At 39.2% G+C, this 21,342-nt stretch overlaps 1 protein-coding gene across 1 annotated transcript; it reads left to right on the forward strand.

The window, feature by feature from the left end:
- Nucleotides 1-353: 353 nt before the first annotated feature.
- On the forward strand, nucleotides 354-5,404 carry PLK2 (polo-like kinase 2). The gene is made up of 13 exons (XM_010011023.1): nucleotides 354-457; nucleotides 661-777; nucleotides 967-1,096; nucleotides 1,381-1,468; nucleotides 1,876-1,971; nucleotides 2,182-2,380; nucleotides 2,478-2,625; nucleotides 3,034-3,131; nucleotides 3,785-3,908; nucleotides 4,176-4,416; nucleotides 4,511-4,640; nucleotides 4,729-4,839; nucleotides 4,967-5,404. The coding sequence occupies exons 1-13, from the start codon at nucleotides 374-376 to the stop codon at nucleotides 5,156-5,158; spliced, it is 1,758 nt and encodes a 585-aa protein (XP_010009325.1). The 5' UTR covers nucleotides 354-373; the 3' UTR covers nucleotides 5,159-5,404.
- Nucleotides 5,405-21,342: the final 15,938 nt, after the last annotated feature.

Genomic DNA, 21,342 nt, shown 5'->3' on the forward strand with positions numbered 1-21,342 from the left:
GTGCGCCACACTGCCGGCCCCAGCCTGGCCGCTGAGGGGTTTGCCCTCGCACTGCCCCGTCCAGACGCAGCGGGTCCGGCTCATGTCCTCCCTCGATACAAGCGGAATCCTGCCTTTAGCTCGGGCGAGCCCAGAGAAATGACTTCGATTTTGCATGAGGGGCTGGGGTGGGGACGAGGAGCGCAACGCGTACCTTCAGACAGGAGATGAACCTAAGACCTGTCTTTTACCGAATTGTCCCGTGCAAAGGAAGTTCTGCTTCTTGACTAATACATGAGCTGGTGAATGACTAAGTGTAGGACTTCTTCCATACCTGCTATAATTGCCTTTTTCTCGTGTGTCTTTCTAGGGTGGATTCGCCAAGTGCTATGAGATGACAGATTTGACAACAAATAAAGTTTATGCTGCAAAAATCATTCCTCACAGCAGAGTAGCAAAACCTCATCAAAGGGAAAAGGTGTGTGTGCATGAATGATTTTTTTTTCCTATTTTTTCTTTTTTTTTTTCTTCTTTTTTTTTCTTTTTCTCTTTACCTTCTCCAGCTCTCTTTGTGTGCTGGATTGCCCAGCCCTTTTCCTGAAATGGTTCTGATACACTTGTCTGCTCAACCTTGTGGACACCAGGCTAATAACACTTTCTCTCTCCCTCTTGTCTCTTCAGATTGATAAAGAGATTGAGCTGCACAGAATGCTTAATCATAGACATGTTGTGCAGTTTTACCACTACTTTGAAGACAGAGAGAATATTTACATTCTTCTGGAGTACTGCAGTAGAAGGGTGAGCATCAACTGGGAGAAATCCAGTATTTACTTACCTGGCATCTGCAACTGATTTAAATGTGTGATGTGTAAAAGGTATTTTTTCGTGGCTTCTTTAGCCCTTGTTTCTCCATGTGTTGATTTATATTTGCTTAAGGCAAATTTTGTGTGTGAATGTTAGTGACGTTTCTTTGTTTTTCTTCTGCAGTCAATGGCTCACATCTTAAAAGCGAGGAAGGTATTGACAGAACCAGAAGTACGATACTACCTCAGGCAAATTGTGTCAGGGCTAAAGTATCTTCATGAACAGGAAATCTTGCACAGGGATCTTAAACTAGGTAAGTTCTGCACCTTGACACCTACAAAATACACTCCTCTAGCCCTATTGACATTGTACCACTTTACACTTGTATGGTGATAGCTTAATTAATAGAATCAGCTCAGTCTGTCTTTAGAATGGAAATTTGGAGTGCTTAAAGGGTGACATTAAGCATTCATACTTTAAAAAAAAAAAAAAATCTCAGCTAGCTTCTGGCTTTGAACAAAGTATGACTCAGCACCTGTGGCAAATGCATTCCTACCTTGCAAGAAAAGGACTAACTGGAATTTGTCTGTCTGCTAGGCAACTTCTTCATTAATGAGAACATGGAACTGAAACTGGGTGACTTTGGCTTGGCAGCTAGGCTGGAACCACTGGAGCACAGGAGGAGGTAGGAGCATCAAAAAGTGTAAAGTCTAGTAGTAAATGAAACCAAATTCATTTAGAAATGAGAAATCCCATTCCACAGCAAAAGCTATTTGCTTCTGGGATCAAGGTTTCCCCTTCTAGAAAACAGGCTGCTGTACTTTGACTTCTGCTTTCCTCTGAGCATTTGAATAATAGTAAATGCCAGAGGCAGTTTACCTGACTGACAAATAGTGCAGACACAAGTCTGCTGTTCCTGTATCATGAAGACACCACGAAACACGTCTACGCTATTAACTTTCATACACCTCCTTTTTGGGAGTCTCCAAGTTCTTGTCTGAACTTGAGAGGAAAAACTGCTCTATGAAAAATAGCTTCTCTCCTCTTTCTATCTGAAATACTAACCAGCTCTGTGGCCTCTTTGATTTGCAGAACAATATGTGGCACACCAAATTACCTCTCCCCAGAAGTCCTCAACAAACAAGGGCATGGCTGTGAATCTGACATCTGGGCCTTAGGCTGTGTAATGTAAGTACTTCTCTGCCTTTGAAATGAAATATTTCTGTCATGAGCTTGGGCTTCTCAGAGTTCAAAGAGGATGCAGTACTGCATCAGTTGGCAGCATTTGTTACATGCTCGAGTGCAGAGATTCTCCAAGACAGACAAAGCTTTTTCAGTAGTTGCAGATAAGTATTGTGTATATGTAAAATAAAATTGGTTTCCTTTGCTTTTCAATAGGTATACAATGCTCTTGGGAAGACCCCCATTTGAGACGACAAATCTTAAAGAAACATACAGATGTATAAGGGAAGCAAGATACAGCCTGCCTTCATCTCTCTTGGCACCTGCAAAACATTTAATAGCTAGCATGTTGTCAAAAAATCCTGAAGATCGGCCCAGCTTAGATGAAATAATTCGACATGAATTTTTCTTACAGGTTTGTGCTCTTTAATGTTCTGGCTGAAAAAAATATTCACCCCAAAAATGCACTCTGTCATCTAAAAAAAATATTTTTTCGTATATCTTTTTCACAGGGCTTTACACCTGATAGACTTTCTGCTAGCTGTTGTCACACTGTTCCTGATTTCCATTTGTCAAGTCCTGCTAAAAATTTCTTCAAAAAAGCAGCTGCTGCTCTCTTTGGTGGTAAAAAAGATAAAGCCAGATACCTCGATACACATAGTAAGTGGATTGTAGCTGTGCTTGAAACTTACCTTTATGCCATTGTTATCATGCTAGTAATGTACAGCTGTGACATAGCAATGGAGCACTTGTATTTCTCAGAGCTTCCCTGGGTTAGTTTCAACATCTTTATCGATAAGTATAGATGGTAGCCTGCAACCTACATCAACTTACATAAGTAAATGCTTCTTTTGGCATATCAACCATCTGTTAGTCTATAATGCCTTTTAAAGTGTAATCTTTTAACAATCTGTATATAATGGCACTGCTGTTCTGGGAAACTATAGCAGGTTTGGAAAAAGCTACTGAAGGGAGATGATGGACTTCTGCAACTAACTTGTTAGGCTTTCTGTAATTGAGCAGCACTTCCAGATGCAGCATTAAGTTTTTCTTTTTCATGTGTTACAGACAGACTAGCTAAAGAAGATGAAGAAATCTACAAGCTCAGACATGATTTGAAGAAGACATCGATAACCCAGCAGCCCCACAAACACAGAACAGACGAGGTAAATGCAAGCGTAGTTCAATTCAAATCCAATAACAGTTGGGTGGAGTAGCTATAATTAAATTATATTTGACTTGGATATCAGAGCTGGGGCTGTACGTAGCATAGTCAAGCTTAAATGATTAGCAGAGTTGCTTTAAGAGGGCTTAACCAAGCTTCACTGAGGAATGGTAGCCTTTGTATGGAGACTATCAATTTTGGCTTTGGAGTAATTATAGTATCTGCCTAGACTCCATTGTCGTCTGTGTGGTAACTTGTCTGCCAGGTGCTCTTTCCCAATATTTGAAATACAGGGCTTCAGTTCATGATTAACTAGGACTTCTTAAAGACTAAATTGCTGAGAAATAACTCCTACCATTTGGTGTTCAGACCTGCACACAGCTGTTCTCTTTCTAGGGCAGGAGAGCAGAGAACTGATTACTAGTGTGTAAGATGCAAATTGAAGATCTGAAGAATGGAAAGACCTGGTGTGCTTCTCTAAGCTCAGCTTCTTGAAGCTCAGTCAAACAGCAGCTCTTTGTACTTGCTGGAAACATTAATACCAGTTTCCCTAGAATTTATCATTTGTTGAGAAACAGGAGATCCATGCAAAACTTGTGTATAAGCCTTGGCTTGTGTTGTGTTTGATGTTTACGTGTCTGACATCTCTTCCAGGAGATCCAGCCTCTTACCACAACAGTAGCGAAGCCGGGAGCATTGCCAGAAACTAAGCAGATTGGAGACTCTATTCGGATGATAGTCAGAGGAACTTTGGGAAGCTGCAGCAGTAGCAGTGAATGTAAGTGCAGCAAAATGTAATCTAATTCTAAACCCCACCTCTACTTTCCTTCATGTCTCAGACTTAGCAGCTTGAAATGGACAGCTGCTTTCCTCCTGCCCCCCTATTATGACATGCTAAATTTTAGAACCAATATTATGGAAGAATTAGAACTGGAAACCCATAAAGGCTGAAATTCTTAAAATTACAGTCTAGATAACTGAAAGATTTAGAATGAAAGTCTGCTGTCTGTATGCTCTTGTCAGTCTAATAGTCCTTCTCTTTCAGGCCTGGAAGATAGTACCATGGGAAGTGTTGCTGATACAGTTGCAAGGGTATTGCGCGGATGTCTGGAGAACATGCCAGAAGCGGACAGCATTCCCAAAGAACAGCTGACAACATCGTTCCAGTGGGTTACAAAATGGGTGGACTATTCTAACAAGTATGGCTTTGGATATCAGCTGTCAGATCACACTGTTGGTGTCCTTTTCAACAATGGGGCACATATGAGCCTTCTGCCAGACAAAAAGTAAGAATGCTTACATGACTGACAACTTGCTAAGGAGACTTAATCATTAAATGCTTTTATCTCTAACCTCCTTGCTTTATTTCTTCTTTTACAGGACAGTCCACTACTATGCTGAGCTAGGCCAGTGCTCTGTCTTCTCAGCCGCAGAGGCTCCTGAACAGTTCATTAGCCAAGTAACTGTGCTGAAGTATTTCTCTCACTACATGGAAGAGAACCTCATGGATGTAAGATCAGCACCTTCTGGATCTTGAACTGTAAAAACGCACTAAATGTGATCCAAATGCTTAACATAATTTCTGTTTCCTTCCCTAGGGAGGAGATTTGCCCAGCCTAACTGATGTACGCAGGCCCAGGCTTTATCTCTTACAGTGGCTTAAATCTGATAAAGCATTAATGATGCTCTTCAATGATGGCACGTTTCAAGTAAGTTTGATAGCATCACTGGATAAAATGTTTTTGGAATACTTTATTGCAATAAAACTAGATAAGTGCAATAAAACCAGAAACTGAGAGGAGAAAGTATGCAAACAAACTTGCTTCTCTTTTACAGGTGAACTTCTATCATGATCACACGAAAATTATCATTTGCAATCAGAGTGAGGAGTATCTCCTTACCTACATCAATGAAGAGAGGATATCCACAACGTTCCGTCTGACAACTCTTCTGGTTTCTGGATGCTCACTGGAACTAAAACACAGGATGGAATATGCTCTGAACATGCTGCTTCAGCGATGTAACTGAAGGGACTGACTCATTAAACCAAATGGACCTTCTTGTTCACTGTGAAATCTACAGTGGGGATATTGGAGCAACTAGTATGTTGATGATGGATGTGTGGTGGTACGAAAACTTGACTATCCTAGTGTGCTGGGCACACATCTATTAGACAGAAGCCTAAACCTACTGTTGGACTAAGATGGTGTGACAAGGAGTTTTTCGGACCATAGTTTTCCTTGCTTCGTGTTTGTTAAAGATATTTTTTGACTTGAACTCTGAGCAGAGTGTGACTGCTTGCTCTGTAGGAGAGCATTTCTGGTGGAGTTAAACTGTGAATATGCATCTGGAAAGGGAGGGACGGGGATATCCATTATTGTGGAATAGCTGTAATAAGCAGCTTCTGGCTGCTTAACTGTGAACTATGGCCATACTATCTTTTTTTTTCCCTTGTTTTTAAAAAAAAAAACCCCACACTTGTGGCTGGCAAAGTGCATTCCTTGGGTTTTTTTTTTTTCTTTTTTTTTTTTTTTTTTTTTTTATTACAGCCTAAAGTGAATTTTTATTACGCACCTTTTTTTTTTTTTTTTTTTTTTGACCTTGCCATTTTAAATAAAGAGAATGATGCTTCAGATTTCCATTCTCCACTCTTTTTTTACAACACAACTTACTCTGCTTTGCTTTTCATTACCAAAAATCTGCAGGTCTTCCTTCTTTATGCCATTTTTGAAAAGTCTGCTACAAGTCAGGATATGAATGGCAGGCTCTAACACAGCAGTCTGTCTGTGTCTATGCACACTTATAGTCACAAGCACCAATATGCTGCTGCTAATTATAGTAGCAACCCTAAACAAACTGCTGATGTAACCTATGGTGTAATGATGTAGTCCTTGACTCTTGGGTATTGTCCTAGGGTTTAAAAACAAAAGTATGGATCTTTTCAAGATGTTACATTCCAGAATTGATATTGATGTTTTACACTGACTGAATAGAATTCCTTGTTTCGGGATGGGACTTGGTGGACAGTAACTATGATAATGAGCTGTATAAGCTTCCTCCTCTTACTTGCCATGGAAGCACTGCTCTTACTCACATGGGGATTGAAGTATCCTGACACTTCAATGAAGAATGAATTGTCCATGCCTATCACTGCCCCCCTCTTGTGCTCTATTGTATGTGTCTTTCTACCCTTGATTAAATGGTAACCCCAGTAAAGTAAAATCAAAATTGTGAGAAGATTAAAGTCTGACTTTATATTAATTTGAGCTTATTCTACCAAGTTGCTAGTAACACTTATGGTCACCTAATGCTAAGACCAAATGCCATTTATGGTATTGCCATTAATCCTCCATAATGTAGTTGAAAATAGCTGAAGGCACAATAAGAATGGCCTGCTGCTTAGTGCAATTGCACTGCTACTAAATGTACAATTATTAGAGCACTTGCTTTTCTAAACTGAAGAAAATGCCATTTATCAGTTAAATAGATGCAATTATTGAGGACTCAACTCAGTGCGGGGTGGGGGGAGGAATGTCTACTTGTGGGCTGGGCTTATTTTCAGATATTATGTAGCACCTGAACCCACATAAACAGGGAAGTCTTCAAACAGCTGTTCTGATGCAGCAGCAAGGAGTAGTTCAATTGCTTATTTAGATTAATCTTTGTATAACTGAATTAGGTCTGTTCAGAAAGACAGACCTCGACTGCTATCAGTGTTTCAATCAAAGCAGCTGAATGCAAGGAGCGGGCAGTCAATAGAAATAAAGTGCAGACTAAACAAAGTACAGATGTCAACCCAAAATAGTGAGCAGAGGAGGTATCACTGGCTTGCTTCCTCTTGCAGCAAGTGTGTATAAATGTGATTGTTTTCCTTGTATTGAATACCATGCATTAGGTAATATTTATTTACTTCTCAAGTCTAGACAGGAAGACCTAATTGGGTTCTTCAGATAGATAGTTTCGTTAATGTAACTCTAGGCAGTTCTGTGAAGTTAAATATATACTTGCTATTGTGAGCAGAATTCAGCTTCCCAGCTGTCTACTTTCTTCAAGAGATAATGATTGATTTTATTCCTGGGGGGCCATGACTTACCTAATTCTCCTGCACGCACACAGCCACTGTTGAGCCTGTTTCTCTGACAAAGTAAGATCTCACTTTTTGTTTATGACACCAGTAAACATGCAGTTTATGTGCATTTGAAATAGAAAAATTACGAGTTACTATAGTACTTCTTCAAATGGAAAAACAGTCCTTTGACTGTCTATGTGCTGGGGAAAGTCTGAACCTTCAGCTGCTATAATTTCTTTGAGCATCAAAATCCCCTTTTGATGGCTGAAATTCTGGCTGGTGTAAGCAAATAAGCTGACTTCAAGTGTAGGATGTTTAACAGTGGATGTAAAGGCCCCAAATCCTGTTGTAGGATGCCAGTTGGTTGCGGACAGTTGTAATGCACCTCACGCAAATACAGTTAAGTTAGTCAGTTATTTGTATGCAATATGTATGTGGGAAACTAGGACGCTTGGTGCTTTCTAAATCTTGTATCTTTCTGGTTAGTGCTATGTACCCTAACCTCACTTTTTATTTTCATATTGCAAAATGAGAGAGGTGTTTAGATCAAGTTAATCTGAAATACCTATTTCAAAGTATGTTACCTTTGCCCTAGTTCCTCAGAGCAAGGAGGGAAAGCTGCTTTAAAATTCGTAATATAAGAACTTGCATCAGGAACAAAGGTTCTGAAATTCTTTCCCAGGGTGGATCCTGTCTTAAATAAGACACTGTAGTGCTCTAATTGACCTTCTTTACCCAATCACATAACATCCCTTTTGTAATTCTGCATATAGGAAGATTAATATTAGAAAAGTACTCGTCCACCCTATGTAACAAATGCCTTGCCTTCTCTTGCAAGAAAAATATATAGTCTGTATTTTATGCTTGTCAGGCAGTGATTCTAATCTTTTATGTTGAAAACAAGAGCAAACACAGCATAAGCATTTAGTTTGGGAGCATATGCACTTGAGTGAAAAAGTGGGGATTAAAGGATTAGGTGAAAGTTGGCACATAGGTTTCTCAGGTATTGCTGGTGGACATAGGAAATAATATTACCAAGAAAAAAAAAAACACTCCTGTACTCTTCAAAACATCTTTATCAAATCTTAAAATACATTTTTGCAAATATACATATGTACTTGAACAGCCCTAACCTGAACAGTGCGCTAACCTGCCAGTAGCAAACAAGTCAAGGAAACAATTCAAATAGGTTATGCTTCAATGTTAATGTAATGTATTACCCAGTGATGCCACTAGTCACTCAAGTGTTCTAGGGCATTCAGTAATCATTCCATTTCACTAAGTCACCTCAGGTACCACATATAAGAAAAAAAACTATCCAGAGTTAGGGTCATATTGTAACATGGAACACACTTTCTGTTATTGTCCAGGTTACTTGGGAAAATACAAGAAGATTCAATCACCTCAAAACTATTTAATTTCTGCTGAAAATATGTTGGAGAATGTTCTTTCAGCTGCCCATTAGTTATTGTAAATTTCCTGTCTGATTAGATGGATTTCAAGTGTAAATGTGAATTCTCAAAAAAGAAAAAAATTGTACGTTCTGATAGGTAATTATGAACCTCCAACTAGATGCATACCTAAGGAATCAACCAGAATCATGCACGACTTCGGTCTAGTTTATACTCTTTAAGCCTTACTAACATCAATAGTGGCAAACATATCATTAATCGAATTGCCACAACGTTAGACCAATACATGCAATTTAAGAGGTTAAACTCCATTTAAATGTACAGTATTGGAAACAAATATCATGGTTCACCAGTGTCTGGAAATTAGTATAGTAGAATGTGAAGATTTAGCCTCTGGGATTTATCCATGTAAATTATTTTCAGTATAGGAAAAAAAATTAATTTGAAAGATTCTGTCATACTGACATAGAATCGGGCTAAGTTTGAACCTGTTGCTCTTTTTTTCTACTGTGCAATCATGGGGAAAAACCTACATTTTACGTTGTCCATATCATGTAGATGTGATCTGAACAGAAGTAAGGTATTGTCTTCATTGACCTTTTTCTTCTCTTTATTGCTTACTATTAGAAGAAACACCTTGAATTGTGATGATGGAAACGTAAAAGAGTTAATAAAACCAATAGTACCTTACACAGAGGTGTTATTGATACTCAACTGGCCCATATAAGGAGTTCCTAAACACTTTTTAGTCAGAGATTAAAAAGCAGTAAGGTACTTTACAGGAGGATTCTGAGTGGAAGAACTGAATGAATTCCCCAGCACTTTTCCAGAGTGTAGTACTGTCTTGTTTTGTGGCAGGCCAGAAATGAAGATTGCTCACCCACTCCCAGTTAAGTTTCAAGTACTGATTTCACAGACACATGCATTAGAATCAAATTAATAGGCAAGCTCTAACAATTCACAGAATTTTGACATAGATGAAAATTTCTGCTCTTAAAAGTAGACTCCGTAATTTATAACTTATGGCGATAAGGTTTTTTTCTTCATTTGCTATAAATACAAATATTGAAAAGTTCTAAGGAGGTTTATGGGTTTGGATCAGCATTCTCTGGAGGACGGAAAGTGACAGGACTTTTGTAGTGGGATTCTGGCTCCAGTGGATGAAGACTACTGGTTCTAACTGGGAGAAAAAGGGGGAAGTATAGTGCATTATAAAGTAGACTGTAGCAGAGGAGGATAATGCCAGTGGAAGAAAGGAAGCAAGGTTATGCCATCAAAGCAAGCTTAATCTTCTAAGGAAAAAAGGCAATTTGCTTATCATCCTCAAGGCCAGCTTCTCATGCTTGCCATCACGTTAAGCTGCAGTAAAAAATGCATGAGAGGTACAGTAAGTGGATAGAACAGGAAAGGCTGGACTTTTTAGTACAGGGAATCTAAGGCAGCTGAGACAAGCTCATGGTAATTTAAATGCCTTTTATTATATATTAACACAGGCTTCAACAGTTGTGTATGATGTTTTACATAGAGAATGAAAAAAGCTAGCCTATGATTCCATGATTTTCAGATGTCCGGACCTCTGTTAGTCCTGAGCACCTATGGAAATGAAATTGGGTGGTCTCTGCTTACAGTCGAGGTTAGGTACCTCATAACAGGACACAGGGCATGATAATGTCAGGCAGGGGTTATGGAAAGGGGAATGTACACAGAGTGATTATAGGATTATTCAGTAGTAAATGATGCTGTTTCTGTCTCTCTAAGCATTTACGGTGAGTTTCTCAGCCTCACATCTGATCATCTCCACATCATGTCAGTTCCTTCTTGTTATTGTTAATTATAAATAATTAGAAGGTTAGCTTGGGAGGGTGAGTCATGGCACAAAAGGGTATGTGGGAAGGTGTGGGTTTACAGAGGGGTTCTGGAAAAAGTGAGGGAGCTCATAACACCAGGAGGAAGGAAAGGTGCTGGAGAGCCATGACTCAGGGGAGGGAGCCCTGGGAAGGGAACATGGGGGAGGGCTGGGAGATCCTGGGAGGCAGAGACACCTGTTTGGAACCCTCCCCCAGACGCTGTGGAGGAAGTGGAGGCAGGGAGGAAAGAGACAGCCAGGTAAAGTGCTTGGTGTGCCAGCAGCAGGCCCAGAGTCCTGCTTTCAGACAGCTTTGCCACATGAAGCATTGCGGAGGGGAAGAAGAGAAGGTCTTTGGAGGAGAAAACTATAGTGAATAAAAGCCATAGACAAATAGATCCATTATCAGGCACTGAAAGGGAAGGAGTAAGTGGGAGCTCATGTGTTTGGAGGAAGGGAGTGAGCTCAGGCATCTCATAAGTTTGTGTCAAAGAAAGCTGTTAGAGTTGGTACTCTGAGGGGATGGGAGATGACAGCCAGCCAGCACTCTGCACTGGTGATAAAAGCAGCCATGGACCAGAGGGGAAATACCAAGGGAAGAAAGTGCTGTGACCAGAGAAAAAACAACAACAGGAATCAGGAAACAAGAAAGGAATAAGTCAAGTGGAGAAGTTCAAAATCCTGGAAAAATTAGTGCCTTTTCACATTAAATGGAGCTGAGAACAGACGGGAGATACTTGAAGTTACTTATTATTAGCCTTTCCACATGTGTTTCTAGGAGAGCTGAGAGAATAGTGCTGAACTGGGTCAAGTGGAGGATTAGCAGTGTGAAAGTGAAGGCAGTAGACACAGTCAATGTGCCGGCAGGAGGAGACGGGAGTCAAGCAGGACAGGCGAAAGCAGGATGCACACAGGGAGAGTGAATTCCCCTCCACGTAATGGAGAAGGTGCCATGTCAGGAGGCAGCACACTTATTACGCACAGTATGTATTGCTGAGGAAATTAAATGTGAAACAAGTGGTTAGAAAATTTTCACATTCTCAGTAAAACAAAGGATTAACAGTGATCCAGTTAGATTAGAGGTGCTAGCACTGTGGACCAGTATTGCAAGACAATGTATTACTTCTCTGAGTCACTGGTTTCGTTCTCACATGGGCCTTTATTAACTGCAAATCTTTACCTCCTGATGGTTGCCTCATGTGAAATGAGTTGGTGGCTCATTCCTGTTCATACTGAGAAGGTATCCACGTTACAAAAATCAGTGCTAATTACAAGCCATTTGCTCTAATTGGTATCCTTGCTAGAAGTCTTCAGAGGCAAGAAGGCAAATGACTAAACAACAGGCATGGCAACTAAAACACCATGAAGCTGGGCTCATGACTGGTCACAGACTATGTGGGGTGGACGACCAGGGATATCATGGTTGTTGCCTGAGGTGTATGGGATACATCTTAGGAGTAACTCTAAAAAGGAGTGTTCTTTTTAAAATCAACCATTGATTTTCTGAGGCTAAGCTTTTAACAGTGATGGGCAGTTGTGACTTTTGTATGCTGTACCTGTTCCATAATGCTACTTTCAATGGAAAGAGTCTTCCATCTCCAAATATTTTACCATTGTTTATTTTCTGACTTTCTGGTTGTTGCTGTTTCGTTTGATTGCTCGTCATCTGCATAAATGGGAAAGTAAATAATTTTAATTTTCTAATTTATATATAATTTAATGTCTTCATAATAGATTGCTTCTTTTGCCTCAGGTTCCCCTTTTCAGCTTGTTTCAGGTGTAGAAGTACAACAAAAAGTCATTGTAACCATCCATTCTTTGACAAGAAAAGTAAAATGAAGAAGAGACTAAGCTGCTGGTCTCCTGTTTTACAAGTTTGCTAACTTTGCACCATGCAGCACCTGTGTAACTGGAGAAGCGGGGGAAAACCTAACATACTAGCTGACTTAAGTAACAGCAACAGCATATATACCACACAGCAGGAGACTTAATGTTTCCTGTGTATCTAGATATCACAAATTAGACATACAGAGATCAGATAATCTGAAATATTCGGAACAGACAAGCAGAAAGACAGTTTATAGAATAAACAGATTTCAGAGAGGTGCGTGGACACTGGAAATACAGTTACCTGGAAAGAATAACAACTCAGCAACATGAAACAGGGGCCTTGCCCAAAATGAGAGTCTGCAGCATCATTGTCTCTGTGACTCACAGTGTGGTTCCCCTTCCTGAATGCTACATCCACCCAACTCATGCCTGGAGTGCTGAAGGTCCCTTTGGGAATCTGTTTAGTACTTAGGGGTTCTTCTACAGGGCTTCCCACTTCACAAATTATTCCTGGATACTAACACACAGCTATGTACAACAAGCCTGACAGATAAGGAGGATTAGCACATCCATTTTGAAAAGTAAGACAGAGTTCAAATGGAATTTATCAGTTTGAGATCTTTCTCCAGTGTTTCTCAAATGTTCAGAGGTCTTAATAGTACCAATTACTCCTTCTCTTGCTCAGTGTTTCTCCCAATCTGGTCCTGAGGTCTCAGGACTTGAGCAGCTTGGAGTATGAGGAACTTGAAAATAGGGATGTCCTTGCTTTTGGAGGAGGAAAAGAAAAATGCAATCAAACCCACGAAAGAGTCCTGTAGGCAGACATGACATTTTCTAATTAACCCCCAGTTCTTTCCGTAAGCGTTGGAATTATGCTGTGGATTTACTGAAACTAGGGTCTGAGAAAAACAAACAGTGATCCTTTAATCAGGGGATCAGTTTATGTTGTATAAACAACCTTCATTCTACCGTTTCCTAAGGTCGAGTATTGGACATTGTAATTGTAATTATGTTCAATATCAGAGGTTTATAAATGGTGGGTTTTAACCCCTTTGGACTCTGCCAAACTAGAAAATGGAGGAAAATGTCATCAGTGTATTTTCTGCCATTTAAAAGACCTTTAGCCATTCCATTAAATTAATTCTGTCTTTGATAGCCAACAGAAAGAGCATTTTCATATTTTTAATTTCAATAATGCTTATAAAAGGCTTTCTGAGTTCACTAGAGAGAAGGGATCAGTTATCCAATATTTTCTAGTAGTGAACAGATGTAAAAAAACCCCATGAAACTGCAAGTCTTTTAAATCTCATGCTTTCAAGAATTCTTACAATTTAAGGTTATAGCGGGCACAGAGAACAAGTAAAATGACTCTGCCTAATATTATGTATGGGTGAGTAAATCCATAAATGGTTTTAATTTAAATTTAGAAGAAACCTTTCAGTATTTCAGGCATTGCACAGCAAATTGCAGCACAGATTTGACTTCTTTTCTGAATAGAGCAATGAAGAAATGTAAAGAAGTCTTGTAATTTTCTTCACTTTACTTACTGCTCTCATTGTAAAAAAGGAAATCTTTTTCTTTGTCTATGATGAATGCTTCCCAAAAATGGAGGAATAGGCACTCCTTATTGCCTTAGGTGCTTTTTATGGGTAAATCATATTCACCTGCTTCGCATTATCAGTTCCACTGATACCAGAAGAATTATAGTGAGAAAGGGAAGCTGTATTTGTTGCCAGTGATCTCATTAGTTAGGGGTCTGAGGTACCAGATCTTTTGGAATGTGACTAATGCTAATGATTTCTATGGATGGCTTAGCATATTTCTGAGACAGCCCTTCTCCTGAGGGACTTGCCAAGCCGATGCCATCAGTAGCTGCTGTCCTCTGCAAAACACTTCTGATATGAGGAAATCATCTTCTTCTTCAAGGAAAGGCCCAGGGAGCTGAGTTAGTATCTCCTATTGCAGCAGTGTGAACAGAATAACTGTTGAGTAATAAGGTGGTGAGGAATGACAGGAGGAGCAACAATAAGATTACGTGGCCACTTGGCAAGGGATGGTGCTTGGTATAATGCAGTTAAGGGGGTTTGTTTGTTGTTTTATTCTAATTAGGGTGTATGTTCTATTTGCTGACGTTATTAAGGTATTGTGAAAGGAGAGTCTGGGGAATGGACTTAAGAGAATTCAGGACAGTGAACTTGCAGAACGACTCAGGACAGGCACTGTGTGCAGAAGGCGTGATGCAGAGAAAACACAGAGACAGCTGCTGGACCAGGATACAGAGGCTGCTGGCACTGGCAAAGTGGGAGACATAGGCCATTGGGTTACACACCTAGGTAACAGGACACAGCAAAGTGGTGATATGGCCTGATCTGACACCGTTAACATCTATTAAAACCTAAAACCACTAATCTGAATAAAAAGCTTGACCAAGTCCAGAGATGATTTTTGAGAAAATGTCTCCACAGACAGAAGCAAATGGGCCTTTTACTTTAAGCTGTTCAGTAGCAAACATCTCTGGTCCTTATAGCTCTCAATCTAAACACACCCTGAGACAGGACAGCTTGGACGTATCCACTCTATGGCTTGTGGATGGAGCTGGTTTACACTCAGTCTGCTTGTAAATGGGCAGTGGAGATCACACATACTGTGTCCATCAGTGTAAACCTACTGATTCTGTCACCAGCTCTGAAATCTTCAGTTCCGGATCTAGAGTGTTTTCATACAGTGTTTACATTTGCAACAAATGGGTAATTCTAAACATGTCCTCTGAAGTGTGAATTTTCATTCATGTATACCACCTGGGAGCACACTTCAAAGAATGTGCTCCCCCTCACTCCCTTGCCAGCAGCATGGCTTGAATATGCAGTGGGTGAGGTCTAGAGCAAAGATTCAAAGGCTAGCTTGTGAAAAGCTGGTTTTTGAACCTGATGCTTGTGGATGAATATATGTCCCTTAGGAGAACTGCAAAACTTTCCCTTTCCTGTGAGGCATGAGAGTTGCCTTTTTTGAGCTATGGAAATTAGTGATGGCTGCCTGTACTTGATCTGTCTCATAAATGCTCCTAGTTTTTACTAGCCCTCCTAATTTTTGACTTTTTTTTTCTTCCAAGTATGAATAGCTGATGTAGACGGCTTCCAAACTCAAAAAGACAGTAGTCAAAAATTCCTCGTAAGAAGTTTTGTCTGATAATATAAATTCATACTCAGGTACACATTCCAGATAAGTTCAGTTTCCTTTCTGTGCTAGTTCCCATGTTAGGTCTTCTGACTCTCTCTTCAGAACTTCCTGAGATATTTTGCTCTTTCCAATGTCAAAGCACAAGTTAGATGGAAGTTAGCCTGTCGGAACATGGGTCTATTTCCTTTTTCTGCTGAAGGAATGCTATCTTATTAAGACAACTTAAGAAAGGTGGTTTAAAAATAGAGAGAAATTTTCTTTTTATATCAGAGCTGCTAAACATTTACAAGTGTTCAAATGTGAGTCAATATGAACAAACATATGCTACCATACATGCACAACAAGTGTGACTCTTTGGACTTATTGTATGGGAAACATAGTTAGCTCTGGAAACTGTGGATAAGTTTGCCCTGCCTCAGTTAAGGAAACATGGGATATTAAACACTGGGAAAAGTAGCCAATTACTGCAGAAATATGAGAAAAGTCCTCTAAGTCCTCTCTTTTGTGCCTTTTTTTTCTTTTTTTTTTTTTTTTTTGGTGCATATATGTGTGGTGGTGTTGTTGCTTTAGATATATATACTAAGAAAGACCTTATAATTTAATGCAGGACATCCTGTTACTGTGTAGGACAACCTGACAAGCATGGCTGGCATCCCACCTCTTCTGTGCTGCTTTGTTGGCTACTTTCCTTGCTGTCTCTGCTGATTCTTACTTTGATGTTCTTTAATCTTTGTAGTTTGCCTACAAAGATACCACACATCTTTGGTGTGAATGAACATGCCTTTGGCTTCCTCTTCATCAGAATTTTCTGGGGTTCCTCAGAACGCACTGTTTTTTTTTCTTTTGCCAGCCATACAGTCTTTTTTTTTTTTTGCTCTGTTTTGCTAGTATTAGAAGTAGAACTGGATTAGTGCTAGTGCAGATCACAAGTTAAACAATCTTTCCCTGCTATATGTGACTTATAAATACTATATACTGCAATATATAAAAATGTAATAATACTACTAAAATGCCATTAATTACAGCAAAAGTGATGCCACTCAGAGCTGAATTTTAGAACTCTTGAATGTAAGCAGTTCATCCAGGTAAAAAGGAAGATATGTTTTTCAGGATTGGGTGAACATTTCTGGTTCCTGTAAGAAACCTCATTAAACAAACAAAATTGAGATGCTCCAAGTCATTATTGCCTTTTGAAAATCTAAGAATGTTGTCATTATGCTACCAGATGATTTAACACTTCTAACACATTGTTGGCTTATCTGCAGCTACTCAGCTAGAAGACTAATTAACTTTCACATGCTAAATATTTCCCATTTTCTTTTTGTGGTTTACACCTCTACTATCTTTTTGAAAATAATTTTGTATTGAAATTGTTCACACTAAAATTCATTTAGCTACTTTCTCTATTTCAGTTTTTATTCTCTCTCACAAAATATAGTGTAATTTATTTTTTGTTTACCCCATGAAAGAGCCATAATTAATGCTACTCTGAAACACAAAATGTCCTATCCATCTTCTATTTGTGTGAATCTATGACAGTGTGATATATCTGGGGCGGGGGGGGGAAGGGAAGGAGAGGTGTAAATTCCCTGATACTCTCTTGCCAAATAAAATTAAAGAGTTAAATTCTGATACCTTTCTCTCCTTAAGGTTTGTCAATTTTGATTAGGATTGCATGGCCATTTCCTGATTGTGGAGATTGTGATGATTTCTGTGACCTTTTCATATCATTTACAGGTAATTTGAGGAAGTTAATATAGAGGAATAGTGAAGAACTCTTACAGAATAAATTAAATGCCTTGGGTAGAAGGCTGTCTACTGTGAGAGCACGATGCCGCCTTCCTTTCCTTCAAACTATTTGGTTTGTTTGCTTTGTTTTCTGTTTGTTGTTTTTTGGTTTGTTTTGTTTTGTTTGGGTTTGGGTTTTTTTTGTGATTGGTTGGTTGGTTGGATTTTGTTTGTGCCTTTTGTTGTAGCTTTTTTTTTATTTTTTAGATTTGTCTTATTGTAGATAGCATCATCCAAATAAAACCTGAATGACTACTTTGCAGGGCAGTGCAAGCTCCCTATATATATATGGATAATCAGGTGGTTAATTCACAGCTTAAACTGAAGTTTCAGCATGCGCTCAACAATGGAGCCAGTTTGCATGAGGAACCAAGCTGTGGTACTGTAACAGTGAAGAAGAAAGTTGAGGCATTTTAAAACTAGTTAGTAAGATTGTGGCTGAGAGGGAGTACAGCACTTGCCAATCCCCCCTGCTATGCCATGGGTGCCATGCCTCGCTACCCAGCCCTCTTATGGCAATTCTCAGATCTTTGCCCTGTTGTGCCAGTACTCCAAGTACACAGGAAGAGTTTCTTGCTGAACATTGAACATACGTCCTATTAACTCACAGTCATCTAACTGCGGAGGATTTCTCCCACTTGGAAATAGATTGTTATATATTCTTATTGGGTATAAAGGCAACCACGAAGTAATTTTTAAACTTTTTTTCCAGTTAGGCAGGTAATCATGAGAATACTTCAAATTCTTTCCTAACATAGGCAATATATATGATATTACTAAAGAAGTGTTTTTAGCTTTGAGGTCTGATGAAGTCTGTTTATCTGGAAGAGGAAGTTGTAATGCAAGAATAATTCTCATACAGGTTTGAAAGTACCAAGGGGATTTCAGTAGGAATTCAGTAAACATCACTGGCTCACATCTCAATGACTTTATGGGACTTTGCCTTTAGATCACTAATAACCTGTTCTTTATTTGATGTTTTCTTACATTCTGGCTCTTCAGAAATTTCGTTTAAGTTCACACAGAAAGACACTGGCTGCATCAGACCTCTTAAAATTACTTACTGCTCTGCAATGGCCTAGGACACTAACATAGTATAAGAAGTGTGTGTTGTGGTTAACATGGCACTATGAAGTAAGCTTTCTTTATATGATGGTGGTAAGCAAGGTTCTTAACACAAGCTTTTGCAGGCTTGAAGTACTTTCAAAGTAAGACTAGATGTTAATGTTATCTTTTTGGTGTTTATATGCAAATCTGTCTTAGATTCATGGGTGAGAAAGTAAAACTTTTCTGCGCTGTGCAAGGTTCCATTAAGAAAAAAATGTCAGGAATAATCAGTTGCTTTTCTAATTTATATAAACATTTTGTTGAAGTCCAAGGTGTCAGAACAATGTACTAATTTTCATTTATATATTTTTATACAACAGATTTATAGGGCAAGACTCAAAATGTCTTTCTTCTGTTGCCCAACCAGAAATGGATGTATTTCCATGCATGTGAGTTTCACAGGAATGCTGCCTACGGACCACTGCAGTGGTAAACCCCTCCTCACTAGCCAGTTCTTCAGCCACTTTGCAGCCTACTTATCCAAAATTCACCCTCAATTTGCTATAAATGTTCTCTGGAAAGTCACACCAAAGCCTTGCCAAAACCATGGTAAAAAACACCCACTACTCACCTCACCCAGGGCCAGTCACTTCTACAGAGATGACAGTCAGGTTGGTCAAGTGTTATTTTCCTTTGACAAATTCATGCTGGACATTCCCAGTATTTAGAACAAGGACATTATCCCATAATGAATTGTAAAAGCACCTACAAGAGACCTGCATAAATATTCCTGAACTGTGGCCAGCATGGTTTCTTTCCCCTCCTGCCAGCCAGATTATGTAACATCCCTCTAACAGAGAGGAAATAGTCTCTATTCTCTGGCATGCCTCCTCAACCTTCTCTAGTTACAGGCTGCTCGAGCACTTTTAGGTGTGGAGTACACACTTCACTGCTACAGTATTATTATGAAGAGGTTTTGCTAGTTTACAGCAATAACAGTTTATCCAATCCCTACTATTAGCTGAAAATCCTTCCTGCTAGTGAAGGATAAAATAGTTTTTAGAAGGTAGACGAAAGTCTTCCTTCAGTGGGTACAAAGCCAGCAGATGAAGCCAGAAGACAAATATGTGATAGATGTAACTTTGGCGAGCATCTGGTGTTGGACTGATGGTCAACAATCCTTAGCTCAGTGAGTTACTGGCACAGCGAGGGAAGTCTATGGCAGGGTTCTGGGAGAAAGGCTGCCGTAGGCAACTGCCTTGAAGTGAGGTTTCAGACCTCTAAATCTTTAAAAATAGAGCCACCACATCATTATAGATTAGGGAAGTTGTCCAAGTTCTTCAGAAGTATAAAGCTTAACACTTGTCCTTCTTGATATTTCCTGTTGTTAAGTTTGTCAAGTTTCCATGCCTCATTTGTCAGAACTTTCTGGAGGTGCTTCGTCCTCATGCTTACCCTGGGACTGTGGATCCCACTTCTGGTAAACAGCTAAGTGTTAAGTACTTCAGTGCTCAGTATTTTAACACTTCAATCTGTTTTAGAGTTGTCACCTTCAGACTTCTTTGGATGTTTCTTGCTGATTAAGCTTTTCAAAGCAATTAAAAAAATTGCATGTCATTTTTAAATTTTAGTGGTTCAAGCATGAAATAAACATTCACTGTATGATCAGAATATTAATTTTGTCTGCTTGCTACTGACTTTCAAGCCTCTTGCCATACAGTAAGGCTTGATATTTATTTTACTTGCTACTCAAAAGCAATACAGTCAGGAATTTCAAAGCTTTTTTATAAGCACTGCTGTGAGTTTTATAAAAAGCATAGCACTCGTAAACCAAGGATGTTACGTGATATAATTCCAAGGTCAAATCTACTACAACATCATATTGTCTTTGAAGATACAGATGGTTTTGATGTACTATCTGGGATATGCATCTGTTATTTAACAGCCTGGATCTTTTGGAATTACCCTGCTGTATAAATTAACATTCTCCAACAGTAATGATGCAAATACATTGATTCTTTTCTTGCTAAAAACCATGAATTTTTGTTTTTCTACTGAAGTACAGTTATTCATTAGGTAAATGTAAGCCACCTCGTGTTTTACCTCAGCTTTTTAGAGCATATTTACGCATCTGACAGTTCCCCTGTGCCAAACCATCATCAGCATGAGTAATGTAAAGTGTCACAATAAGGAAATTTTTTACAACAGCAGCACTAATATGGTACTTTTCCACCTTCCCTGACCCATTTTACACTGTCTTCTCCTGCACCTTTTATAGCCATAGTCGCAATCTAAATGAATATTACATGTTATCAAATGGGCCGCCTTTTGCAATTTCTCACTTTATAGAAAGTAACTCCTCTTCTGACATAAGTGGTGCAAATTGAGAGAAAGGAACATTGTTTTCTATCTGTCATACTTGATACTGTGATTATTTCAGTGTTCAGGCCATAGAAAAAGAGAAAACTTTTAAAGAACAGGACTAGGATTACTCCTTCAATATTTACTGACAGTAGTCCAAATTGTGAAATATTTCTTAGATAAATATCACAGTTAATTTGTTCCCCTTAACACAGGGTCTCACACATGAATGCACAGAAAGCAACGATTCTTTAACTCAACTGATGCTATTCTGTATAGTTTATAAATTACAAAGGGAAAATATCCATAGTAAATATTTGTGCTTTCAGTAGGGATTGGTACTAGAAGGAAGCTGTTACCAAAAGCTGCAGAGAGCTGGACTATGGCAAGAATGTAGCCTACTCATAGAATCATAGAATCATAGAATAGTTAGGGTTGGAAAGGACCTTAAAATCATCTAGTTCCAACCCCCCCTGCCATGAGCATCTGATGTGTAGGGATGAAAAGGTGGTCAGAAGGGTCTGAAGCAGGGTAGGAAGAAGAAGTAAATACTAACTACTCTGAAAATGTTATTGCTTTTCTGCAGAGGCATTGAGAAAACACCAATTTATACATATATTTAATCTCAACAGAGCACCATGGCAAAAGGTTTTCGTTGTAGTGCAGAAGTCCTGTGTTTGAA

This window comes from Nestor notabilis, unplaced genomic scaffold (assembly GCF_000696875.1).
Source record: "Nestor notabilis isolate BGI_N333 unplaced genomic scaffold, ASM69687v1 Scaffold33583, whole genome shotgun sequence".
NCBI lineage: Eukaryota > Metazoa > Chordata > Aves > Psittaciformes > Psittacidae > Nestor > Nestor notabilis.